Genomic DNA, 25265 nt, shown 5'->3' with positions numbered 1-25265 from the left:
AATTTAAAATTTAATTTATTTCAGGCAACAATGAGTTCATCCACTTTTCAGGATTTTCAAGTTTTAGGAAATAAAGAGCAATTATCTTACTTATTTTCAATATGGGGCAATTTTATCATAAGTGATATTTTGGATCCCTGCAGTGGAATGCCTATACAATTTGTTTTAACTATATTTACTAAGCTTAATGTCTTCAATACAAGATAGCCTTTCAAAATACTAAGACAGCTTTTTGAAATAAGCATTAATCTAATTATCCTTTATGCCTTTTCTGCAACAATCTATCCTCATAACGTCTTTCATGCTGAAAATACTGTATGAAACTATACTGTTCCCCCCGATCCAGAGCTGACATGCTGACTAGATTTGTTTTTTCACTGCTCTTATCCTGAAAAATAGGGATGATCAAATTTCATGTTTATTTATTTCTACTTAGAAATGAGAAAAATAATTACATATTGAAATAAACTCTAGAGTTCTCTGCCAGCTTGACAAAGATTGTGCACTTGTTTTGCAGTCTCTGATTTCATATAAAAGCAAAAAATACTGCTTCATCCAGATTAAAGCGTGATTATTATGTTTGTTGGGTGCAGCTGCAGTTCTGTTTGATGTCTGTTCATTAACTGCTGAATCACTGAAATTAGTGGCTTTTGTCACTTGGTTTTTCCTTTGTAGAGGAAATTGTAGCTTTGGGTTGCTTAGGCAATGCAAAGCAGAACAGAAAATGTGTACATAGCCTGGGATCATTGCAAAAAGTAATAGAGAACATCTTGTTATATTACACTGCATTGTAATGGCAACTGGCAACTGAATAAGGACAGTCTTGACAAGTCATGAATTGGGAACAAAACATCTAGTCCCATATTAACAGACAAAGAGAATCAACCTCAAATCATTTTGAATCTTAATTGTGGTAAAAAGAAACATTATTAAATATTAAACATTAACAGGTAGATTTGTTTCAGAAAACTATCTTGCAATGATTTTAATGAGTGTAACATAGCTTGGGAAGTAATATTATATTGTGATATACTTGGCTTTTGTTGTTGTTTTGTAAAATCCTCTCTGACTTCATCAAACTGTACAGTATATTTACAGTATAGTACTTCTCTGTTTATGGGAGGTTCTTCATTGCCTTTATTGCAACGTATTTTACTTTTCAACTGGCCTGGTCTTTAGAGATTGGTTAGAAATACTGTTTTTTGGTGCTGTGGGAGATCGTACCTGTTAGTATGTTGGTAAAATTTTCATTTTGAAAGTTTGTTACTGTCAAAATATCACAACACCTTGATCTGTATTATTCTTCACATTTTCCTTGATTTTGTTCCATATCTGTGTTTACAATACTTGATTATATCCATTAGACCAAGGTGTTTCCTTTCTTATGCATCATAATGTGCAATATGTTAATATGTCTTGGGCATGAATGATGAAAAAACCTGCTTATACAGCACTGCATCTTGACAATGGCAGGTCAGCAATTTTAAAAGCCTCTTCGTTTATCAGTGGGGACCTTATGTTCATTTTATGTCATTCTTCTTTAGCCAAACAGTCTATCAAGAAAAGCAGGTCTATGTTGAGAGGCAAGGATTTATCTTTCATCAAAGTCATGGCATTCTTTTCTCTAATAAATTATTAATATTAAAGGAAAACATTTTCTAGTATTTTAAGGATACTGAACTGAAATTGCACGAAATGAAATTTAATCAAATACATTTGGATACAGAAAAATGGAGACATTTATTTGTTTATTTGCAATTTACTATCTGGGTTTTAAAGTGAAAGCAACAAATAGGAGATTGTAGTTGTCAGTCCTTTACAGTTTTGTATTTTTCCCCCATTAAATATACAATATCAAAAAGTGACCTGGTGCTATACTGTAGTCCAGAATGTAGGAAATACTGAATGTTAATATGATTGATTAAACTAAAATATATCAAATGTAACAATGTATTTTGCATATTAATATTTTATGTAACTTTTTTTACAAATCCTTTAAATCATGTCTATGTTCTTCACAAATTGGGCCAGTGCATTATTGTAAATTGGTAAAACAATGAGTGCCTTTATAAAACGCCATGATCCAGTGGGTTACATATACATGCGCCAAGTGAGCTCTAAATCAATAACAGCTTTGTAAAGTAGATATTGAGTAGGGAAAACAAAGTCATACAAATCCTAATTGGCTGAGGGATTACACACACCAAAGGAACTACATTAATTATGCTGTTCTTCTGCAGGTTTCATTGGGCATTTCTGTGAGATAAATGTAAATGAGTGTGACTCCGAGCCCTGTCAGAATGGTGCTGTGTGTTTGGATGATGTCAGCAGATACTTTTGTTTTTGCCCTGAAGGTAAGTTCAGTTTTTTCACCAGACAGCTGAACTTGAAACATTAGAGTACCAATCTGCTGTTTACATTATTCCTGCATATTTTCTAAGGAGCACATTAAATAAATGTTCTTGGGTTTCTGTCTTAAAGCTGTGTTAGGAAGTTCAATATGTTTGTAATGCTTATAGAAGTGAATGTGGATCATCTAAGAGCTCTTTTCTGTGTGTTAAAAGCTTCACTGAACAGTTTTAAAACCAGGAATAAGTGTGTGTAACAAATAGAACTGTTTTACTTTCAACTAAGTAACTTCTCACATTTATGGTTTTAAAATGACTTAACAGTTTACACCCATGCAGAAAATCCATTTTAGATCTATTGTTATTGTCATAAGGTTTGAGAAAATGATGCAGGGATATGACTCTCTTGCTAGTGCTTCTCACTGCAGGGGCAGCAATGAATCACTGTTCCTCCCTGCGCAGGCGCCAGGCCTGGGGCAGCCCTCTCTCAGAGCACCACACTCCTGCTCTCCAGGGTCTCTCCCAAGGAAAACAACAATCACATTACCTGCCCTTTTCAAGGACCTCAGACTGCTTCCCAGCCTCTCTGGCCCTGACTAGTCCAGTTACATCAGTCTAACACTTGTGCCCATCACGCTGCCACCATCTTCATGAATGCTGAGCTTGTGTGGTTATTTAAGTAAGACGGAAGATAAGTCAAAATGAAAAAGACAAATTAATTTCAATAAGCCTTGCCTCATTCATGATACTTGTGTAATTCTGACATGCCCCTGCTTTGGTGAAGAGAATCATTCCAAGACTTCAAGTCATAAACCACAATCTTTTTATCCTTTCTGTAGTTGTTCTGCAAATTAATCGATATTTCCTGTAAGATAATCAGTCCATTGTTATGTAATTATCTAGTAACTAGAACTTTACATAATGAAGTGATGTTGTGTGTGATGGATAATATACTGTACATTAAGTACTTTTTTAAAAGCAAAAATGAAAAATGTTAAAATATTATAATCACATAAAATTACCAATCATTCTTCAATTGGAAAACATAGGGGCTAGTTAATTTTGAATGTAAAATATATCCCTACTTGAAAAGATGCTGTTCTATGTGTTTGAACATGAAATTGCTGTCTAGCTGTGATGATGAAAGAAATTTAAATCTTTAATTCTGAGGCCTTGTGTCCTTCTCAGAAGACTATCCACCCACTTGATTGGGTCTGGTTACATTACTCAGTGTTTCTGCTTTGAAACTGTTAATATAGTAAAAAGACTACAGTATGAAAGTTGCCATAAATTACTGTAGAAGAAGTTTGTGTCATCAAGTCAGGAAAATAAATCTTACCGTTTTTGCTAATAATTCCATGGCTTAGCTGGTGCCCTACCTGCGAGACATACTTCTGATTAAAGTCTGATTGCAAATGCGAGCTGTTATACATTATTAATGAAGTCAGGATAATTGTAGATTTTTATGACATAGGGAGCAGTGGAAATTGGTTCTATGGTCAGTTTGAGGAATGATGAGAATGTGCCTTGCACCGATGGTGCTGATAGCTTAGCATTAGTCATGGGCTTCCTGCAGTCGTGGCCTGTGACAGCACTAATGATAGTCATTTTGTAGCGTGACCATGCAGTGGAATACATTTATAGGAGCATAAAATGTCAGAAATTGGAGCAGAGCACTCTCCTTCACTTCAAGGCATTAACCTTTTATCTTTTAAAGTTAGAATGTGCTAAAATAACCCAAGTTTAATGGTCTGACAAAAGGCAGTAATCAGGCAAAATGTAAAACATTTATTTCTTCTGAAATAGAGGATACTTGGATGTTGACCTATAGTTTTGATCAAAGTGTTCTGTTCTTGATGTATGTCCTCCAAAACATGTATTCCGAGATAAATTATGTCAACATGGTTTCAGAAATCATCAAGCAACCTGAATTTGTGTGGGTGACATGATCAAAAGTATACTGTTAAAAAATATAAAAAAAATATTTTCTAAGTGACTTTTTTTCTTTTCTTAAATTATTTTTGCATGTATATTAAATGCAGCAATTGAAGAATATTGATTCAAGTTATTTATGGTTGTTGATCAAATGCTTTGTCTTACCCTAGGCTTTGAGGGCCTGAACTGTGAGATTAATTTTAATGAATGTGACTATGGATTTTGCACAAACAACTCTACATGTACTGACCTGGTGGGTGACTATGAGTGTGCATGTCCTCCGGGTTTTACTGGTAAGCTGAACAATTCCTTTTAAGATTCTGCTTAATGTATTGCTGCAAGAAAAAAGACCTTCCTGGGCTACAGCATAATTTTCAAGTCATGTTTTTTTTTGCAAAAATCAGTTAACCTTACAGTACCTTAGCAGAAAGCTCACTGGATATGAATTTGTTCTTCCAGATATGTAGTAACCTATCTCCTTTTCCTCTTAAAATACAGAAATGTGAAGTGTTGAGATTGAACATGATATGGAAAATCAAGTTTTATCTATGTACTGGGTTTCAATTTTTATTGTTAAAATTACTATACTCGATGCCTTTGAATTTTAGTTATTGTCTTGTTCCCTTCGGGTACATCATTTTTTACACAATAATGCAACAATTGACTTTGCTAGTGTGGAAGGCCCCTGACTCTGATAAAGTGGTTCAGGACTTTTACACCTTCTGAGCTCTTTTGTTGATGCAAAGCACAGATCCTGGAACACTGGTGTGTCTACAGAGAGTTGGGTTTATAACAACCTGAATCAGCTCATTGTTGGCTTAACTGAACCACCTAAACAGACTCGCCCTGCTTGTCAGATGCTGGTGCTTAAATAGACCTAGAAAACACATGGACACACCAGTCCTCTAAGACTTGTATTGACTACTGATTTAAAGGTCCGGGTGGGGATCCTAGCTTTTTCTACAAAATACAACACAAAAAACAGACATCCAGATGAATAGACGTTCTACAACAGGAGGGCAGATACATGTAAGACCATCTCACTATCCTAACATCTGCTTATTGTCTTCATCAAGTAAGCCACCACACCCTTATGTATATACACAAAACTATCTAACTGATTCCACAGTTGAGACTGCTTAGACTGAGTATTTATTTGATACTCTCAGCAAACTCTTTAAAGGAAACTTTGTGAGGAAACTCTTATTTGGATGCTATAACTGCAATAGGGAAACAGTCTCAGAACTACTGAATATTTGAACATTCAGGCTATATTATATCATGTTTTATTGCAGTTACACTTGCCACATATTTGCAAAAGTAACTGATCAAAGTAAATCTATCCATGTTCATACAGACCAGATGAAAATGAAAATGCCAGGATTGAGTAGCATAAGGTGCTACCAATTGATTTTTCAATTTTTGTATTGGTAATTAATAAATTACATTTGTGGAAACAGCAAATTAAGGAATTTTCACAGTGATTAGCCTACATCTGTTTTCCTGGACCACTTCATGCATAAATTGTACAATGGTAAGTTCATAAAGAACTTGATAAAACAATGTACAAATATTATTAAACTCATTAGGGACATTAACAGCCTAAAATACAGCCAGGCCATGTCTGGTGGACTGACAATATTCATATTTCTCATTATTAATTTCAAACACAAAGCTCAGATGTCAAGTAGTTTTATCTGCTGTGATTTAATAAATTGTGTATATCACCACACTTCTGGCTTCCCATAGACGTGCTGCTGAACAATACTAGAATATTGGACTTCCTTAAGTGTTGAAAAATATTTTAAGTTTTTGAAGCTCTTTCATTAAGACTTAGCACATAAAAAACGTTACCTTTCCATTTTGACACAGCTGCAAATTCAGGTATGTTTATACTGTCTCTGTCCATTTTTTGTACATCAGGTCCTCCATGTTCCTATGCTGCTCTGTAGGAATGCTCTACATTCTCTGTGGTCCTGTTATTGATGTGTAGTTAATCGCAATAACATAATTAATTAGGAGCAAACTGCTAAGAACAACTGGAGCTCAAACAAGACAGTGCAGTTTGTTGCAATATCATATGTTTTGCTCATTTATTTTAATATACAGCCACTCATTGATTCTGGCAGCTGTGTAGCAAGCTCCTATTGCTCTTGCATCCTGCAGTTATTCATCAGTGCAGGTCAGCCCATACAGTATATCATATAAAAGATACTTCACCTCACCTGTTGATCTGCTCAAGATGTTTGTTGGCCAACTTAAATACTTTAGTTTAAATCTCAGTGCTTAAACTGGTTAAACTTAGATACAGAGTTCAAATTAGTTGAATGAAGACATTTCTTTACATAATAACAGAAATTAATATTGCTGTACAGTATGTTGTATGATGAGATTACATGGATTCTGAACTTTGTTTGTTTAATGCTTGAGTTAACATTATGTTTAAAAGCATAACAATGTGGCTTTCTACAGGCATTATATAGTTCTCTACCTTTGTTTTGAAATTCAGCTTAGGCTGATGGTGTTAGTGGCAAGACAGTGGCAAAGAGTTTTTTACCTGCCCAGACTTGATTCATGGTTCTCTGATGTTACTCAGTCTTATTTTGTATCTCAATTGTTTGCATTCAGATTATTTTTTACTACAAACATACTTATTTCATGCCATGTGCAGTATATTTTATTCATGATGTAGACTGTATAATAAAGACAAATTCTCTAATCATCTGTAAAAAATCTGCTTTACTGCAGTCAGACTTTCCCCTTTATTGTTTTGTATTGCCATGCAAAAATGTAAATGCAGTCATTTTGCTTTGTTTTAGTGAATGTTACCAACTTGCTTGCCTAATTCAGGAAAAGACAGGATTTAATTTCATCGGTGAAATAAATCAAGAGATGACATAAAGGTTCATATGCAAAAGCAGTTTTTCTAGCCTGATGTGCAGCAGGTTCCTATCCTGCAGAGAGGAGATGGGAGTAGATTAAAGACCTATGGGATGGAATAGGGGAAATAATGTCAAGGGAAGAGAAGGTGACACTAGACAGCATCAATCCAGGATTATTAAGGAGAAAAAAGAAATTAAAACACAGTGATCAAAGTGAAAGGATTATAGATACAGTGATGCTGAGTAAGTAAGAATTCTAATTACATTTTTAGAAATAGTGTATTTCTCATTTGAGATAATCGTTTAGAGGTGATGCTTTGACACAAAAGAAACTTTAATCCAGAGTTTTAAATGCTATGTAAAGAAGCCCTTATGTGACAATGGATTGACATATAATCATGAGAGGGAAAATAGATTGAGGGGTTGAGCATAGTAGACGACAGGGGAAGGAAGGCAGTGCTGAGTGCTTCACTGCTGTCATCCACTCCTGATCTAATCTCTGCTTCACAAGAGCTCCGCATGACCCATTGCTTTGACTTTACTGGACCAGGAGGGATCACACTGCAGTTTTGACACTTTCAATTTTCCTGCAATAATTGCAGGTTAAAAATCTGTGTAATATAATGTTTTTAGGTCAAGACCAAAGGTAATGTTTTCCAATTTCTTTCTAAGACAACTGAAGCTTGGCAGGCCCAGTTGAAAACCATGCAGTTCCATCAGCATGGCTGTAACCCATAAGACCTAGCAATTCAGGAAGTGGGTCGCTGTAGGAATGTGATGTTGGCAGTAGATAACTTTACAGAAGATTTTTCACTTTAATACTGCATATACTGTATGAGAAGGGAAGAGTTTTACAAGTTTAAATATCTGTGATCTGAGACAAATTTAGAATTCTTGAAATTATTTTAATTAGTCAATTTACTCAATTAATCAATTGATTAACAGATAACAGATAAAGACAACCATTGTGTTATTTTAAGACACAGGACATTTGCGGGACATTCAATAACTAAAAAGTAAATAATTTGTGCAATAATTTATTCTTTTTTTCCAGACAAAAACTGCTCTACTGATATTAATGAATGTGAGTCTGAGGCTGACCCATGCAGAAATGGTGGCACTTGCTACAATCTGATTGGGGAGTATCGTTGTGTCTGTGCACCTGGTAATGTATTAAAAATGAAGGCAATTCTAGTTTGTCATGCTTTTACACTTTTCTTCTTATTGTCACATTGCACATATTATCTGAATGTGGAGATCAGTGGGGAATCTTCTCAGAGATGGGGTGAGATGTAGATGTGGTGAAGGTTTAAAGTACAGTTTGTTCAAATTGTAAATGCTATCTCAGGAATCAGTCCTTGCAAATTTGGTGGATGGTGGGTCTCACAGGTTTAAGCATGGGTCACGTCACTAGCTGACCATGACCAGGATTACCTAGACTGTGGTTCAAAATTGTCATAGTGCTGCCATGGATTGGGTGGGATAAGCCTACCAGGGTTATTTCAGCTCTCAGCAACACAGTAGCCCTTGCAGCCTCCTGCATGCTTGCAAAAATGCAGTTTTGATAGGCAGGGTACTGGCTTGTGCCTACAATTCGTCATTCTGCCCTACATTATATGTATCTTTGCAGGGTTCACAGCAGTGACATGAGATGTGAAAAACACACAATTGGCTATTCCAAATCTGATGTCAATAACAAAAATAACAAGCGATTCCAAATTTAAAAAATAATTATTACAGAGGACTGAAAGGTCAAAGATTCTCCAGTGAGCAAAGGAAAAAGCAAGCGACATCAGAAAAAGAGGATGTTAGAGAAAGTGCAAGCCCCATGCAAGAGTGAAGAATTGATCAAGTATAAACTGCATTAAATATAAACTTCAGCTGGACGGCATAATGAAGCAGTGGTGAGCATTGGTGCTCCTGAGGCCATAGGTTTCATTCCTGCGGTGCTGTCTGCTTTGTTTGTATGTTCTCCCTGTGTTCAGAAGACTTCCTCTGAGTGTTCTGGTTTCCAATTTCCATCCATTCCTTTTCTAATTGTTTCATCCAGTTCTGGGCCATGGGGCAGCCTGAGCCTCAGCAAGCACCCAGGACAGAACACCCGTCCATCGCAGGCTCACACTAGAGTCAGTTTCCCCAAAGGAAGACCCATGTGAACATGGGGCAAACATTCCAACTTCACACAGATAGCACTCCAGGTTTCAAAGTGTACCCAGGGTATATAAACTTGTCTTTACAGTATATATGATTTATAAAAAAGCCTGATCTGTCTTGTTATTTGGAAGTGGTTGCCATATTATAATTAGTAGTAGTAGTAGTAGTAGTAGTAGTAGTAGTAGTAGTAGTAGTAGTAGTAGTTTTATGCAATTTTATTTTCTGGCAAAAAGCATTACAATTTATTTTATTGATATATTAAAATGTAATAAAATAGATCTAGAAATATATATAAGGAATATATACTCATTCATTCTGTATACTTCCCTTGGATATAAGGCTGCTTTGGCAGAATCCTTAATTACTTAGTCCTATTAAAATCTCCCTTCTTCGAATACATGGCTCATTATAGCTTGAAAAATGCTCACTTCCCAACAGTGGCTTTGTCATGTGGGTGGAGTATATTAATCAGTTTATTTGGGTTCTGTGCATTTTCTGCTTTTTTAATTAACTATTGTAAAATATCAAAATAAAGAATTTGTCAACTGTTATGAAAATTCTGTAAATTGGGCTTTCTTGGTAACACAGTATGACTTTTTTCCTTAGCATCAGTCAGCAACTCTTCTGTCTTTAATAGCTTAATCTAATAAAATGTTTTATTTAATGCTCCTGCAGCTGTCATTTTTTTTCCAAATGAAGGCCCTTTTCTGAGAAATGAAGAGAACCTTTAATTTTAAAACCAAAATACCTATGTAGAATAACAAACATTGGGTTTTTTTTAATATTTAAAAAATTAGATGTCTTCTAATGAATGTGTGTAATACAGTAAACATGAATTGCAAATGAGAGCTGGGTAAAACACCAACCAAATGAAGATGCACAAGGCAGAGATTGAATCAAAGGCTCTTTAAAAAATGTCAACTTTTCTCCTAAAACAAGGATAAAATTACTAAGCTATGTATTCAAATTCCAACAGAACCATTAATCATAACTCTAATATATCAACAACATCAATAACAACTCAAATGTTTTTCATCCGCCCGGTACTGCAGGAATAATTTCTACATGATTTAATCAATTTGACACTTAAGCTTTGGTTTGAGGTTATTGCTTAAATCTCAAATCCTGTAAAGATCTAATTATTGTACAAATGTGATTTATTCTAGAAAACATAAGCTATAGTCAATTGCTGCAAGAAATACTGCAAATAATTTTAATCACATTTTTACAGGTTTAAAGTTTGAAATTCAGCTCTCAACTTGATCCAATTACCAATGATTACATAAACTCCAACTCATCAGCCGCTGAAGGTCTGTCAAGAAACGACAGAACTGGAGGAGTCTGTTACATTTCAGATTCCATGGGTATACTTAAGTACACTAAATAGTAATTAAAAATCATATACTTTAGGGTTTGAAGGTGATGACTGTTCTGTTGAGGTGAATGAATGCATATCAAACCCTTGTGATCCTGGAAGAAGCCTCCGCTGTGAAGATCTCGTGAATGATTGTAAATGCATCTGCCAGGCTGGACATATTGGACAGCTTTGTGAAATTCCAATAAGTCATTGTGTGGAAGGACTGTGTCATTATGGATCAATGTGTGAGGACGTTCCTGTGGGATTCCTGTGCCACTGCTTACCTGGAAAGTGTCTCACACAGGCAGAAATGGACAAAATAAAGAATTTAATTTGAGAAATGAATCTAGCTCTGTAATCTAGTTCATATTTAAATTACATGGAAGCAGCATTGATCTACATTGAATCATTAAGATGTTCAGTAGCAGTGAAGTTTTAACAAACAAGTAATAATTGGATAAGTATTGACGTATAAAGTTTGATAATTTTGATAAAACATAGGCAAACTCACAATATTGATTTCTGGTAAAGGTAGGGGTACACTCCGTGCATTAAAAGATAAAAATAAAAAAGGGTGGTCTGGTGGCTCTGTGGCTCAGGGTCTGTACCTGTGGCTGGAAGGTTGCCGGTTCAAATCCTGTGGCTGGCAGAGGAATCCTACTCTGTTGGGCCCCTGGGCAAGGCCCTTAACCCCAACTGCTCCATGGGCGCGGTATAAAGGGCTGACCCTGTGCTATGACCCCAGCTTCTCTCTCCCTGTCTGTGTGCCTGTGTGTCTCATGGAGAGCAAGCTGGGGTATGTGAAAAGACAAATTCCTAATGCAAGAAATTGTATAGGGCTAATAAAGTGATCTATCTTATAATCAAACTTCTTGGCTAATTTTATTAAGATGCCAGAAACCCGTTGAGGAAGAATTTTATCATGGCTGTGTACTGGCACTGTGCAAAAAAAAGAAAATTAAATTATAATATACATTTTTATTAGAAACCCTTTAGTTCGGAATTCTGTTCAAAACGAATCACAAGGCCCGTGGTTACTTCCATGTGGTGCTCACTTCCTGTTGTATGTTTACTCCCTCAGGGTTGACTGGCAATTTCTGTGAGGTAAACATTGACAACTGTCAGGAGAGGCCTTGTGGAGCGCTGAGTATTTGCAGAGATGCCCTGGGTTCCTATGAGTGCTTCTGTGCTCCTGGATTTATAGGTACGTTAACCAACCAAATTTCCGAGGAATTTTCCACTGATTTTGATTCTGAAGGACAGATTTGTTTTCCCTGCCCCTTAGTGACTAAGATCATGCCTTTGACATAGCCGAGCTGTGTAAAGCATTTATTTACTCAGTGAATATTAAAGCTGTTTTCATTATGCCCTTGGTCTTCCCCGTTGTGACCATGCCCTTTGACATTCATTTGACCAAAGCAGAGAGATCTTCTCGCACATCATTTAGCCACCTAATTTGATTTTTCTTGTTGGTTGCACTGGTGAGTCAACGTGTAGCAGATTCTTAATGAAGTGAGCTTTTTCCCTATTTCCAGGCAATAACTGTGAGATTGAAGTAGATGAGTGCCGGAGTGACCCCTGCCAGAATGGTGGCACTTGCTTTGATGAGCTGGATGCCTTTAGCTGTCTGTGCCCTGCTGGAATTGAAGGTAAATAAACAGAAATGACCAAAACTGTTATGTGTCATAAATCAATTATAGAACACCAAAAAATACATTAGTGCTGCAGAAATATTGCATTGTGCCTATTTCTTGGAATGTGGTAACATATTAATCCACGTAGAACAGTTGTGTAATGTTGTTGAAAAATATACATTGGGAACAAGTCCTTAAAAGTTGTCGAATTAGTGTGCATTTTCAAACCGAATTTATTTGTAATGAAGTTAAAATGGATGCAGCTATAGAACATGCTTAGGGTGGAGAGAATTGAGAAGGTTTTATAACTTCCATTACTCTCACAAAACCACATTGATGTTTTACATAGTGTTTTTTTTTCACATTTAAAACTGCTGTTGGGCAGTTCTGACCCATTCTTGGTCTGATGTTTTAAGGTGCGACAAGCCAAATGTAGTCACAAGTAGAATTCCACCAGTAGAATTTAACAACACATCCCCTAAGTGTTGATCTCACCTCCTTGAGCTTTAGTTCTATCAATAGCGCAGGCATTTTTAGCACCTGCCTTCAATGCAAAGTGACAATTTCAGTGACAGCACTGCTGCCACATCACAGTCAGACATTAGCCTTCAATCTGACAAGTTAAAACAAAGGTAGTTTTTTTTTCATACAGTATATCTGTGCTTACTCCTTTACATCGCTTATTAAGTACACAAATTACTATAAAAACTTTCACTTTTATTGTTCTCTATTATCGGACTGACACATTAATTGTCCCAGTCTGACTGAAGAGTGCAGAACTTAACCATGTTAAATGATAACCTTCAGGACATTATTTTTGTATTAAATTTTAGAGCAACACATGCCTCAAGTCATTTTGTTTAGTGAAATAGAGAGAGAGATGCATCTTGGCAGTTTTAATAGACCTGGCCATATTAATATCACAGGGAGTTGACTCATATTTTCTGAATACGGTTAAATTGAACGTGCCATAATGTATAATGCCCAGGCTTTTATTTTTGAGAAGCTGAAAAATAAATTGTTAATTGCTCAGATGTATTGGAGAGTTACGAGGCTTAAATAGTAGTTTAACATTAACAATTTAGATTAAATAAATAAGTGTGCCTTTTTTGTAGATACATTTGTGTATTTGTAGATACATTTGTGGACATGTAGAGATGGTCAAAGTCACTCTCTCATTTTAAATAATTAAGAATATATTTTAAAAGTTTTATTGTTGTGTGTTACTTGTTGTCATTAAAAGAAATGATCTTGCATTTAGATGTAGCTGAAGAAATCATATTCCATGCAGTAGATTTGCACAAGCCAATTTCTACATTGTGTTTGTAATTACCTATGGTAATACCCTTATCTGTTGGTTAATGAATTATTTCCTCTGCAGAGATGTAACCTTTATGACTGTGCCAGTTTTCATTTTTCATTCTGAGAGAGTTCACTTACTGGCTTATCAAGAACAGAAGGAAGATCTCCCTTTATGTCATACTGTATGAATTCCATTATATTTCAATGTCATTTTCCTTTTTTCATTCATACTAGTATAAATTGATAAAGAAACTGTCTTCCTTTATAGAAAAACTATAGAAATCAGCTTAGTGTCAGCCACACTTCGGTCACCTTTAACTTTTAGTACCTACTTCACTAATACCACAGAACATACTAATTTTACTTTTAGCCTAGATGACTAGGGCTAATGGTTATGGTGATCACAGCTGGAAAGCTATTTTTACTTAAATGCATAAAGCACTTTTGATCAAAATTGGATGACTTGAGAATTTAGATTACATCTCCTCTTCTTTGTTTTCTGGACCACAGGCAGCTCTTGTGAGATCAACACAAATGAGTGTCAATCATTGCCTTGTCTCCATAATGCAACGTGTACTGACCTTATCAATGGGTACGAATGCAGTTGCCTACCAGGCTTCACTGGTGAGTAGTGTGAAGAAGAGATACTGTTTTTTTGTTTTTTAAACTCCCTTCCAGGTAAATGACTCGACACACATTAGACAGGTATCAGATAATTCCCTTGTTATTCTTTCTCATTCCTCTTTATCTCCTTTTACTCGTTGTACCATTTTGAATTTTTTGAGAAATAGAGCATTGACTTAGTCTCTAAGCAAATCTCTGGAGATAAATTGCACCACGCACATCCCAACTGGCTTGAATGCTGCCACCCCAAGGGAAGATTAGTGTGTGCTTCAAGAATCTTCAAGAAGTTGTTAAGGCCCGTGGTGTGGTAAAACAAATGTTTCTCAGATGTAATTTATGAGGGGTTCTTTTCTAAGTAATTTAATCTCCATTTTTCCCTGTGTTATGGGGGAAAATAATTATAAGCTGCCAACTGCTTGTCTTACTTACCCTTTGTATATTTCTTCCTTTTATTAAAGGTGCACATTGTGAAACTGACATAGACGAGTGCGCTTCTTCTCCCTGCAAGAACGGTGCCACTTGCATTGACCAGCCTGGTAATTACTTCTGCCAATGTGTGGCTCCATTTAAAGGTAATGAACACTGAGGGAGTTGGAAAAGCAAAGTTAATTAACTTCAGAAAGCATTTCTTTCACCTGTCTGAACTCATTCCACTGTTTCAAAAACATTACTAGATCTTCATTTTCCAGTATAGCGATGACCACTGAGCACTAATTGTCAAAATTGCATCTAATTCGTCCAGCCATCTCACATTACAGAAAGAAAATTAGGCCAGGCCTTAAGGGCATGTTTGTAAAGTATGTATGTTTAAGCAAATAATTGTATTTGAAATACTATAAACATTTTAAATAAAGCCAATATGAATTAGTCATATGAGATGGATCCAATGTACCTTGTTGCAGATTTGCATAAATAATTAAAAAGGTTAAAAAATGTAGCATATCTGATGTGAAGGTTGTGTAACTCTACCTAAAACCATTTAATCCCTCGCTTCTGGTCTCAGTGCTGAAAACCAACCAATTTATAAAACAGCCATGGAGCAACTTAATTTTAATTAATACTTTATTTGGTTCATGCTTTTATCCAAACCAGTTCACATGTGTACCTATTTGAGTGAAGTAGCTCACTGCAGAGTACAACAGGACTCCACCTACTGTAGGATTTGAACCCACAACCTTCCAGAGCAGAGTCCACCGTTTGCTTCTCCCATCATGTCTGTAGCATGAGCCTTCTGGCATATAAATTGCCATCTTTTTTTTTTACCAATTTTTATGTTGCATCTCCACACTTCACATCCTTTTTGTCCAGAAATTACTTTTCTGATTGCGTTAGGACAGAATGCTAAGGTCTGGCTCTAGAGCTGTGAACGCCTCTCACTACAATTGGTGGATTCTTTCCTTCAAAAGAAGCCCTTCGATGTTTACCCACAAAGCAGTGTCCAAGTATACAAAATTTTAATGTGAACAATGTCTAAATGTGTGATATATTTTGTGATGTACAGTACATTGTCCTTGTCTTTATGTCAGCACCATAATATACTGTATGCTGTAACACAAACTCTTACTGTAATTCGTATTGTAATAAAAAGCAAATGAATACCAACCCATTTCATGTGAGACTTGAGGACCTCATGCGGTTATTGCCTCGAAAAAAATATGCAACAAAATACTGATTTTAAGAGATTGAAATTTCAATGATATCACTTGATATGGATATCAGTGATATGGTTAACATCACTTTATTGGTCACTTGATATCACTTAGTTGAACAGAATGTACTGTATGTTTATGTGCTAACATAGTCAAATGTATGCATAAAGATTTTTATATTGTAGTTATCATTCTTACTAATTTCACGTTCAGAAATACGAATTTCTTGACCATAATGTAGAAATACCAGTTTTGAGACTGCTGTTCTGATTCTTTGGGTGGCACTGTACATGCATTTTTTGACATTGTTTCTGCTTTTCTTTTTTCTTTCTCCAGAAATTATCAGAGGTATGAGGTGTTTCTGTGCATGCTTTTGATATGACCTTCTTTGCAGTCCATGCACGCATTTTAAAAATGGATCTTTTTTATTTCTGCATGTTGATTGATTGTTTTATTTTATATTGTTTGGCTGAAAGCCCTTTGCCTGTAGTGATTTTGGAACAGTGTATTTATTAACAAACTGTGTGTGTTCCTCACTTGTGAATGTATTAGATTTATCACTTTTTTAAATAGATGTTGCTTTTGACTGTAGCCCTTAGAACCCAAAATACATTTTTGTGGTTACCAGTTTGAAAATGGCTACATTTTCAAAGCATTGAAATCATCAAATACACATAATATAATTTGTAACATGATTTTATTTTCTACAATAAATTTATATTATATTAAAATTAACTAGGTTGATTAACATTTGTAACATTTTACAAATTGTAATACAGTTCAAAGTAGCTATTGTATAAGCCTTAAGTATCAAAGTTTGGCTATAGGGGTCTGGTTTATGTTACCATACTTGAAAATGTTCTATTGAAAATGTCAAGACATTGTAAAGAAAACGTCACATTTTTTTTAAGGCAGTGATACGATCAATGAAAAACCTATCTGGTCACCCTATTGCTTACAGTATTTATATTGTATTTTAGAGGAAATGACAACGTTGGGCAAAGATGTTGATGTCATCAGATTAATGTTGTATTTCAGGTTTAGAGATTTCAGTTCTTAAATATTAATATTAATATCTCTCATCCAGTCACAAAGTTATGGGTTACTAATATCTTGCAACTTTTCATTCTGTTTGTTTGCACATACTGTATCAGGTCAAAGAGTCATCAGTATGATGATGACATGGAGATGTATAATATAACATGTACCATTGGTCCAAGTTGGCTGTGTCACACTGAAGGGCCTTAGTAATAGGAAGGCAGCTGTCCTTTGCTGCCACCTTTGAATTTATTTGCACAAATAGGCAAAAATCTTTTTTTAAGACAATTCCATATGTCAGGAAGCACTATGGTTAGATAAGAACTAATTACTGTAATATTCATACCCTTTGCTCATTGCAGTTATTTGCTCTTTCACAGGCTAACCTGTAAGGGTATTTATTTTAGTTTCTAACTCTTAAAAAGAGAAACTACTTGATCTAAAAACCAATCCAAGATAAATGTGTTTCTTTTTAAGATATATACAGTATACAGTATATACTGTATAGTGTATACTGTACATACTGTACACATATTTCACTAATGTTATTTAACTGTGCCTTGCTGAGCCCTAATAATGGAAAAACATGTGTCTGATGCAAACCTTGACTTTTCATACTTGAAACGCAGAAGATTATCTAGGCAGTTTTGTTTTGTAGTCTTGTGAGGCTGTGCTACTTTTCACTTTCATCTAATATCTATACAGTACATGTACTGTATGTTAAGAGAATATTGCTTAAAATCAATAAAATGACAAGGTAGAATATCAGATTTTTGGGTAGCTTCTGCTGTGTGTTTTAAATAGAAACAGGAGTAAAGTTTAAACTGTACTATTCAATTATTTGAAAGCAAAAGACCCAGTTTTTTTCCGAAAGAAGTTACGCACCTGAGCCCATCATTGGGATGTCAGTACTGTACATCATGGTGCTTTCTCCTCCAATTGTACATGTCACTTCTGACAAATTAAGTGAGAGAGTCTGTCTGCCTTATTTGTGTTCAGATATAAGCAGCCCACTTTCAGCCCCAGAGCCCTCAGCTACAATGGATTTTGGTTGATGATTGTGTTTTCAGACAAATACACAGAGAACCCAAGTCCCAGAAATATACTGTACTGGAAGTTACTAGTAACCACTGCATGAAAATAAATGAACAAAAAATACTGTAAATATTTATCTGTACAGATTTTATCTGTCAAGTGTTTATAGTATCAGCATGTTTAATTTAATAATAAACATTTAAAGCATGTGTTTGTTGTAGTTATATACTGTACTGTATATACATGTCTAAACTGCAGAAGTTTTTTTAGTGCATGGTTTTCTTTTTTCCTTGATTTGTTTTTTGTAACTTTTTTATATTTCAAAACCTGCAGTTTTTAAGATGTCTGTTCAGATTTAAAAGTTAATTTTTACTGTGGTCTTTGGAAAAGAAAACCTGGATCTTAAAGCTAAATTAAAGAAAGTTCAGTGAAACTGCTCTGACACCACTGTGGAATGGCTGCAAGGTAACAGATTCAGACACAGGTTCATTAACTCTCTCCTTGACAACCTCACCTGTTTCTCCTTCCAGGCCAGAACTGTGAATTCAGGCCTTGTGAGGCCAATAATCCTTGTGAGAACGGGGCTGACTGTGTGGAGGAGATGGAGCTGGACACATTCCCCCTCGGATTCCGCTGTCAGTGTGTGACAGGCTTTACTGGGCCACGCTGTGAGATCAATGTCAATGAGTGCAGCTCCAACCCCTGCCTCAATGGATACTGCTATGATGGTAAGTTCAGCCTGGCTGGTCAGTTTAATGTGGAGCTTTCCTAGCTCTGAAACCAATTTAAAGACTCTGGAGAGAGCACTTGATAATTTACTCAAATTTAGCCTGTCTTGCTTGGCTCCTGAAACTATGCCAAGAGTCGTTTTGCCAAAACCACTTTGCTTATGGCGTGACAGTTTATTTTTGTATGGGTCACTACTGCAGCTAATGAGGAATTTGATGATATTAGAACTATTTCTTCTGATGTGAAAATACAGAGGACATTACCAGTAGAGTATACTTGATGAGTTTCATCTTCCAAGTGCAAATGAAATTGAACAATTAAGCATCAGTGGTGAGTTGTAATTTGAATAATGAATGATAAATGACAGAATTAATATATTCAAAGACAAACCAGAATGTTGTTTTTCTTCCATCCGCAATCAAATAAGATATTTTGTATCCATCACTCCTCAAAGAAAAATTGCAAATTACTGATAAAGTGCCTCATCTACAAAAAAAGATAAATTGCTGCCAGTAACATTTTGTTAGACCTTATTTAGTAATCATAAAAATAATGAGTGAAGTATATGTAATACTAGAAGTATTAGTAACAGCTTTCAAGCTATTTCCAAGTGCAGTAGCACACATAGCATAATACACAGCAGCTGGAATTTTGAAAGAAAAAAGAACATCAAGCTGTAGAAACTGAGACACTTAGAGTAAGACTAAAATACACAGTTTAGGTGAGTTGTTTTGGAAAATGTTGATAGTAATATAGTTTTCTAAGGATTTGGGTAGTGGGATTCATGGATGTTGTTCTGCAAAAACAAAGGTTTTATCATCCCTTGTATACAGCCTGGTCTGAGTAAGCAGAACTAAGGTTAAGAACTGGACTATACTCCTGCATTAAATCATAAATCCTAATCCTGACCCAGAAGGTTTAGTGTCTTATAGATGGGCAGGGGAATATTGAAGTTAATTCAACATTACACCTGGATTCATTGCAACGTACCCAGGATAGGAATTAATTGCTGATGCAGTGTTCTAGTTCTCTGAATTTTAGTGTATTTTAATGTATAAAATTTAATTAAATTTAATTTAATAATTTCCTGGAAATTACAACCTTCTCTAAATAGACAAATACAAACCTTTATCTAAACAGACTTTTAATTCCACTTCCCATATACATTATGAAAATAACATTTTGCTGGTGAGCCCTGATAAGGGGAAAACAGCTGTCTGTGGCAGCTGACATTGACTTTATTAAGATCCAAGGGTATTTATATACTCATAATTTATTTAGATTCTTCTGCTTTAAAATTTGTGAAAAGTGTCAGAACTAATTAACATTCTCTTTTTATATATAATAAGAGGCATTAAATCACAATATGGTATTCTGTACACACTTACATTCGGAACACTTCTCAAAACTTTGGAAGCACAGTGTACAAGGATGACTATGGGAGGGTAAGATTGTTTATTCATCTTCACTGTAATGCCTAGGACAACTAATATTTTTGCATCAGTGAACTATAAGTGTCTCCTCCTTTCTAATATACTACAGATATTGTATTGCAAGACAGCCCAATATATTTTCTATTACTCTGAAAGCTGTACAGCTGGGCAGAATGTATGTGTCACTTGGTATTGTATATTATCATGAGGTACTATGTTATTACTTATCATATAATTTAAACAGTTCATATATTTATTTACGCCCTCTCCATTTGCACAGCATTCCTAGTATAAGGAAGACAAATCTGGCAGCCATGAAAAATATGATGACGTCATCATCAATGATGCTACACATTTTAAAGAGGAGATGTTTACCAATTCAGTGGTGCAAAGATATCATGAATCTACAAATCACTCTCTCCTTCAGGCTTTCACTGCATGGTGGCTGCAGTCTTTTGAACACTCCAGGATGTAGGATGATGAAGATAGAAGTATGAACTTGTTTTGAAAAGGCTTTTATCTAGTATTTTTTAAGACTGATAAAGGCTAACAGTGACTCTTTAGAATCACAGCCCCAGATTAGAAATATTTTTTAATTTCATTTTGCATGTTTTCAAAATATGTTTCTGAACAGGTTTATTGCTAGAAAGATCAGAAGTCTTGTGAGGCATTGATCTGTACCTCGTGTGTCTGACAAGCTGCTCCATTGCATAAGAATGTTTGTTAAACTGGCAAAGTCTACTGTATCTCACCCCTGTCCTATTGATTCTGTATTTGTAAAAATATGGTAAAATGATTATGTTCTTACCTTGCAGAGGGTTTGGCTATTGCTTGCTGGAAAGCAGTCTCTCTTATTTTTTTAGTTATAGTGAACAACAGAGTGAAGTGGGGGTGTTTGTCATGACCGAGGTCATCTATGTCAGTTAATGGAGCTCAATATTTACGTGTGTTTGTTCCAAGATTATTTAGTATACATGAATGAATATGGATATTCCTGTTTTCTGATTGATAAATTTGGTTAATATACAGTGTAGATGCATTGCTGTGGATCTATAGCCCTGCTAGTATCACCCACCTGGGGGATTCAGAGCTTTGTTTCATTGGGGGATTCATTTCTGAGGAGTGATATATTGTTGTAAAAATGTCTCAGTAATCCCCTTGCTAGGAAAACGTTTAAAGGTTAAGCCAATACAACTTTTCTGGCATCTTTTGTTCATTTGTCTTGGAAGGTTAAGCCTATTTTTTTTCTAAAACCAATATTGATTGTGTTTGTTTTTTTTCTTCTATAAAAAATAGGTTAAGCTTTGGTTTTCTCAGTTGTCCACCATAAGGGTGGTTGGTGTTCAAGTACATGCCTGTCCAGTGTCTTCAACAGGTGCACAGTTAAGACCTGGAGGTTCTCAATGATTCTTACCAGGCTGGGAGTAATATTATAATGTTTATAAAAGAAGACATCACATTAATGCTGGTGTTGATGTAAGAATACAAAGATAAAGCACAAGCCTTAAAATGTTTCCAAGATATCTCAGGCAAGTGATATTTTCATCAACAACAAGTTAGCTATGTCATAATAATGCCCTTAATGTGGACCATATCATTCTGTTACTGCCACTAAAAATGTTCTTCCCTTACAAATGTCCTGAGAAAAATGTTCCCAGTTTTGCATGCATATTCATACCCCACTATTGTGAAATCAAACTTTGTCAGAAACCATCACCTTTTGTTCAGATTGCAGTTGTTCAGGCCAAAGGCACTGAATCATGACATTAATCATTTAACAATGCAGGGGAATGTGCGCTGAATAGAACAAGCTCTGAGTCATTTAATGGTTGTTATGTGCTTTATGGATTTTCCATGATGACCAATTGCGTAGTAACTACGTTAACAAGCTGCTGCTCTACTGAAGAGATCCCTGTGTTGATACCTCTTGTATCATGACACATAGTGGACTGGGTCTACATTGTAGATTGGGTAGCAGTGCTGTAATCTATTGATGGTGGGAGGATAGATCCTAATACTACAGAAATTCACATTGTGACACACTGTATGTCATATACATAAATTACTTTAAGCTCAGTGTTTCCAATTTTATACCTATAGTTTTCTTTTGATACACTCTGCACTTGTTTGCACTAAACATCATCTACCAGATGTTTGCCCTAGATAAATTATCTGATCTAAATTCTATATAATCTATATATCACCCTTCAACTCACTACTGGCAGGTGTGAGCCTGATCAGTACCTGGATGGTAGACCTCCTGGGAAAGATAAGGTTCCTGTTCGAAGAGTTGTTAGTGGGACCAGCAAGAGGTGCTCACCCTGTGGTCTGTGGGTGTCCTAATGCCCCAGTATAGCGATTGCGACCTTATGCTATAAAAAGGTGCCATCCTTCTGATGAAACATAAAACCGAGTCCTGACTCTCCATGATCATTATAGATCCCAAGGCATTTCTCGAAAGGAATAGGGGTGTTACCCTAGTGTCCTGGCCAATTTCCCTCTGAACTTTACCAACCATGGCCTCCTAATAATCACCACCTATGAATTGATTTCATTCCTCTGTTGTTCTCCCCACTGATAGCTGATGGTACAAGGTGAGCGTACTGGCACACCTGACATTGCATCATCCAGGTGGGTCCTGATGGAGGTGGAGGGGAGTCCCCATTACCTATGGCATGTTGTTGATTTCTTCCTTAATATACACCTGAATATTAACAATTTCTCTCTCTGCACTTCTCACTAACTTTTTTTACCTGTACTTATGAGCTAATTTAATTACTGTATGTTTTAGTCATTTTATAAAGTGCTTTTTTCCTTATATTTTCTAAAATATATTTCACTGTGTGTTCATAATAACGTTTACCCTGTCTGTACCCTCTAAGAAGTTATAATACAGTTTTGCATTTAACCTTTCAGGACACATCAAATGTCATGAAAAGGACATTTTTTTTAGTTAGGAATTACAGTATTATATGCATTTTACTAGAACCATGATCTTTCCTGCACTTTGTAAGGTATTTTTGTGAAGAAGATTTTCCCTGTGACCTTTAGGAAAGATCAGGCATGTGAAGCAAGGTTATTTTTTCCTAGAGCAAATAACACTTCCTGTTTGTAACCATAACCCTCATTACACTCATTGTGGCATTCCAAACCATTTTTAAAAATGAGATAAAGCTGTGAAAACATGTGAAAACTCAGCTTTGTTTGGTTGTGGACTATAATTCCTACAGCCTACTACAGTATATTTGTTGTGATTATTCACAAGCTTACAGCATTCTGCTATAGATATGTCACAACTTATGCAAAGACATATAGTTCATATTCAGCATAGGTGGAATTTACTTGGTTCATAGTGTCTAGACTATATATTGAAAACAATTTTCAGAGCAATCTTGAGAGGCAACCTCTCCTAGTTCACATATACCACGTTTCTCTTAAATGGACCAAGCACATTCAGGGAAATTCACAGTAGTCACACCATGTGACCTGACTGCATGATTGATCAGCTTCATTTCATTTCATATTCTCTGTAGATCCCTGTGAGCTCTCAGATGACTTGAGGTCTCATGACTCTGGCACGCTTTCTCACCAACAGATATAATGCAGTACAGTATGTGGGAAGCACAGTGTGACAAAGGTAGCAATGATTTTAGATAGCAACTTACTGTAACATGAAATATCTTGACAGATACTACTTTACTGACAAAATAATGATGTGAGAAGTTCAAGTTCAAGAATCCAAGATGGTGGCCAATTTATGACCAATCAGCCTCTCAAAGATATATATTATGTCACCTAGTTGGCATAGCATGGCTCACCAAGTTTCAAAGCCTTGCTGTGTTCAGTTTTCAGAGATCAGCAATATTCAAATTATTTTAGATCATGTCAGGTTCACTATGGTAGACAAAATATATAACTTGCTGTTGCAATTTTCTTTTCATCTTTTTTCTTTTACAGTGCCCAATTTCATGACTTCTAATGTCAGAAGTTTGGTTTTAAGCTTTTGAAAATAACAGTGAAAGAAAAAATAATTTGACCATAGCAATAGAGTTCTAACAACTTCCTTTCTGGCCCCAAACTCATATTTTCCTCCATTTAAATAGCACTTTCCACCCAAATCACAAAATATACAGTATGTGCACAAACATTTATCTGCATCATATATTTGTACATTTGCATTGTATTAAAAGATACAATACAGAGAAAATGAAAATATGTTTATTGTTTCAAATTCATATTCATACCTGTCTCAGGGGGCAGATAAGCAACAATCCTGCAAATCTGGTTTAAAAAATTGGAGGAGACAGCCTTTAGCCTACAGCTGGTTTCCCTTCTCTTTATGGATAATGACTGCTATGTAGGATCCTCAGTGGCCAGCACTGCTATTTGCTTCATACCATGAGACACTTAAATAGGGAATTCGAGAAAAGAACAGGTTGATTTGGATATTACATCAAAATTTTTGAAAAGCTGGTTTTCCTTATTAGTTGGTGGACTTCTCTTTCTTAGGTAGCTTGACTTCCATGCCTCTGGGGCCGAGTTATACCCCTCAGGGTTCATTCAGTGTGACTGTACAGCTTGTGCTGAAGAGAAACCGGTGACTGTGCGCAGCTCCAGGAGTCAGAGAAAGCCATGCATCTCCAGGCAGATGAAAAATGCTGCTGCCACCAAGGACCCAAAGCATTTAATGAGAGTAATAGCAGCTACATGTACAGAGACAGAGTGACAGCATAGATTACGTGGTAAATCTTAGGGATAATGAAGAATCCTGGGACCCATGTGAGGGTTGTAATAAATTCACTCCTGTAAGAACCGCAATTACTGCTGTCACTGGTCTGTGTATTGCTACCGTGTTCCAAAGATGCATCTCTTTACATCATTAATGATAAAAGGGAGGAGAGACTGATTATTAGCCCTTGGAGATTTTGATGAAGTGTTAAGACAGAAAGGAAATTGGCACATTTATTACAATTAAAAAAGGGTATCCTCTATGATCAGAATTTCATTGCACTTCTTTATTTATATACAGTACTGTATCTCACTGCAGTATATGGACACATGCATTGTTCCAATGTATATGTTAAATATATGCAGTATACTGTACAGTATACACACAACAACAGAGAAATGTTCAGTAAGAATTTT

At 35.7% G+C, this 25265-nt stretch overlaps 1 protein-coding gene across 1 annotated transcript in view; it reads left to right on the top strand.

The window, feature by feature from the left end:
• Positions 1 to 25265, top strand: part of eys (EGF-like photoreceptor maintenance factor) — a 341768-nt gene that overhangs the window by 65132 nt on the left and 251371 nt on the right. The window contains exons 14-21 of the mRNA XM_088934016.1: positions 2241 to 2354; positions 4454 to 4576; positions 8220 to 8330; positions 11758 to 11880; positions 12212 to 12325; positions 14123 to 14236; positions 14695 to 14808; positions 18489 to 18686. Coding sequence (XP_088790142.1) covers positions 2241 to 2354; positions 4454 to 4576; positions 8220 to 8330; positions 11758 to 11880; positions 12212 to 12325; positions 14123 to 14236; positions 14695 to 14808; positions 18489 to 18686 — 1011 coding nt within the window. The remainder of the gene's footprint in view (positions 1 to 2240; positions 2355 to 4453; positions 4577 to 8219; positions 8331 to 11757; positions 11881 to 12211; positions 12326 to 14122; positions 14237 to 14694; positions 14809 to 18488; positions 18687 to 25265) is intronic.

This window comes from Atractosteus spatula, chromosome 15 (genome assembly GCF_055471065.1).
Source record: "Atractosteus spatula isolate fAtrSpa1 chromosome 15, fAtrSpa1.hap1, whole genome shotgun sequence".
Lineage (NCBI taxonomy): Eukaryota > Metazoa > Chordata > Actinopteri > Semionotiformes > Lepisosteidae > Atractosteus > Atractosteus spatula.
The sequence above is the reverse complement of the archived record's forward strand: the minus strand, read 5'-3'. Positions and strand labels throughout refer to the sequence as shown.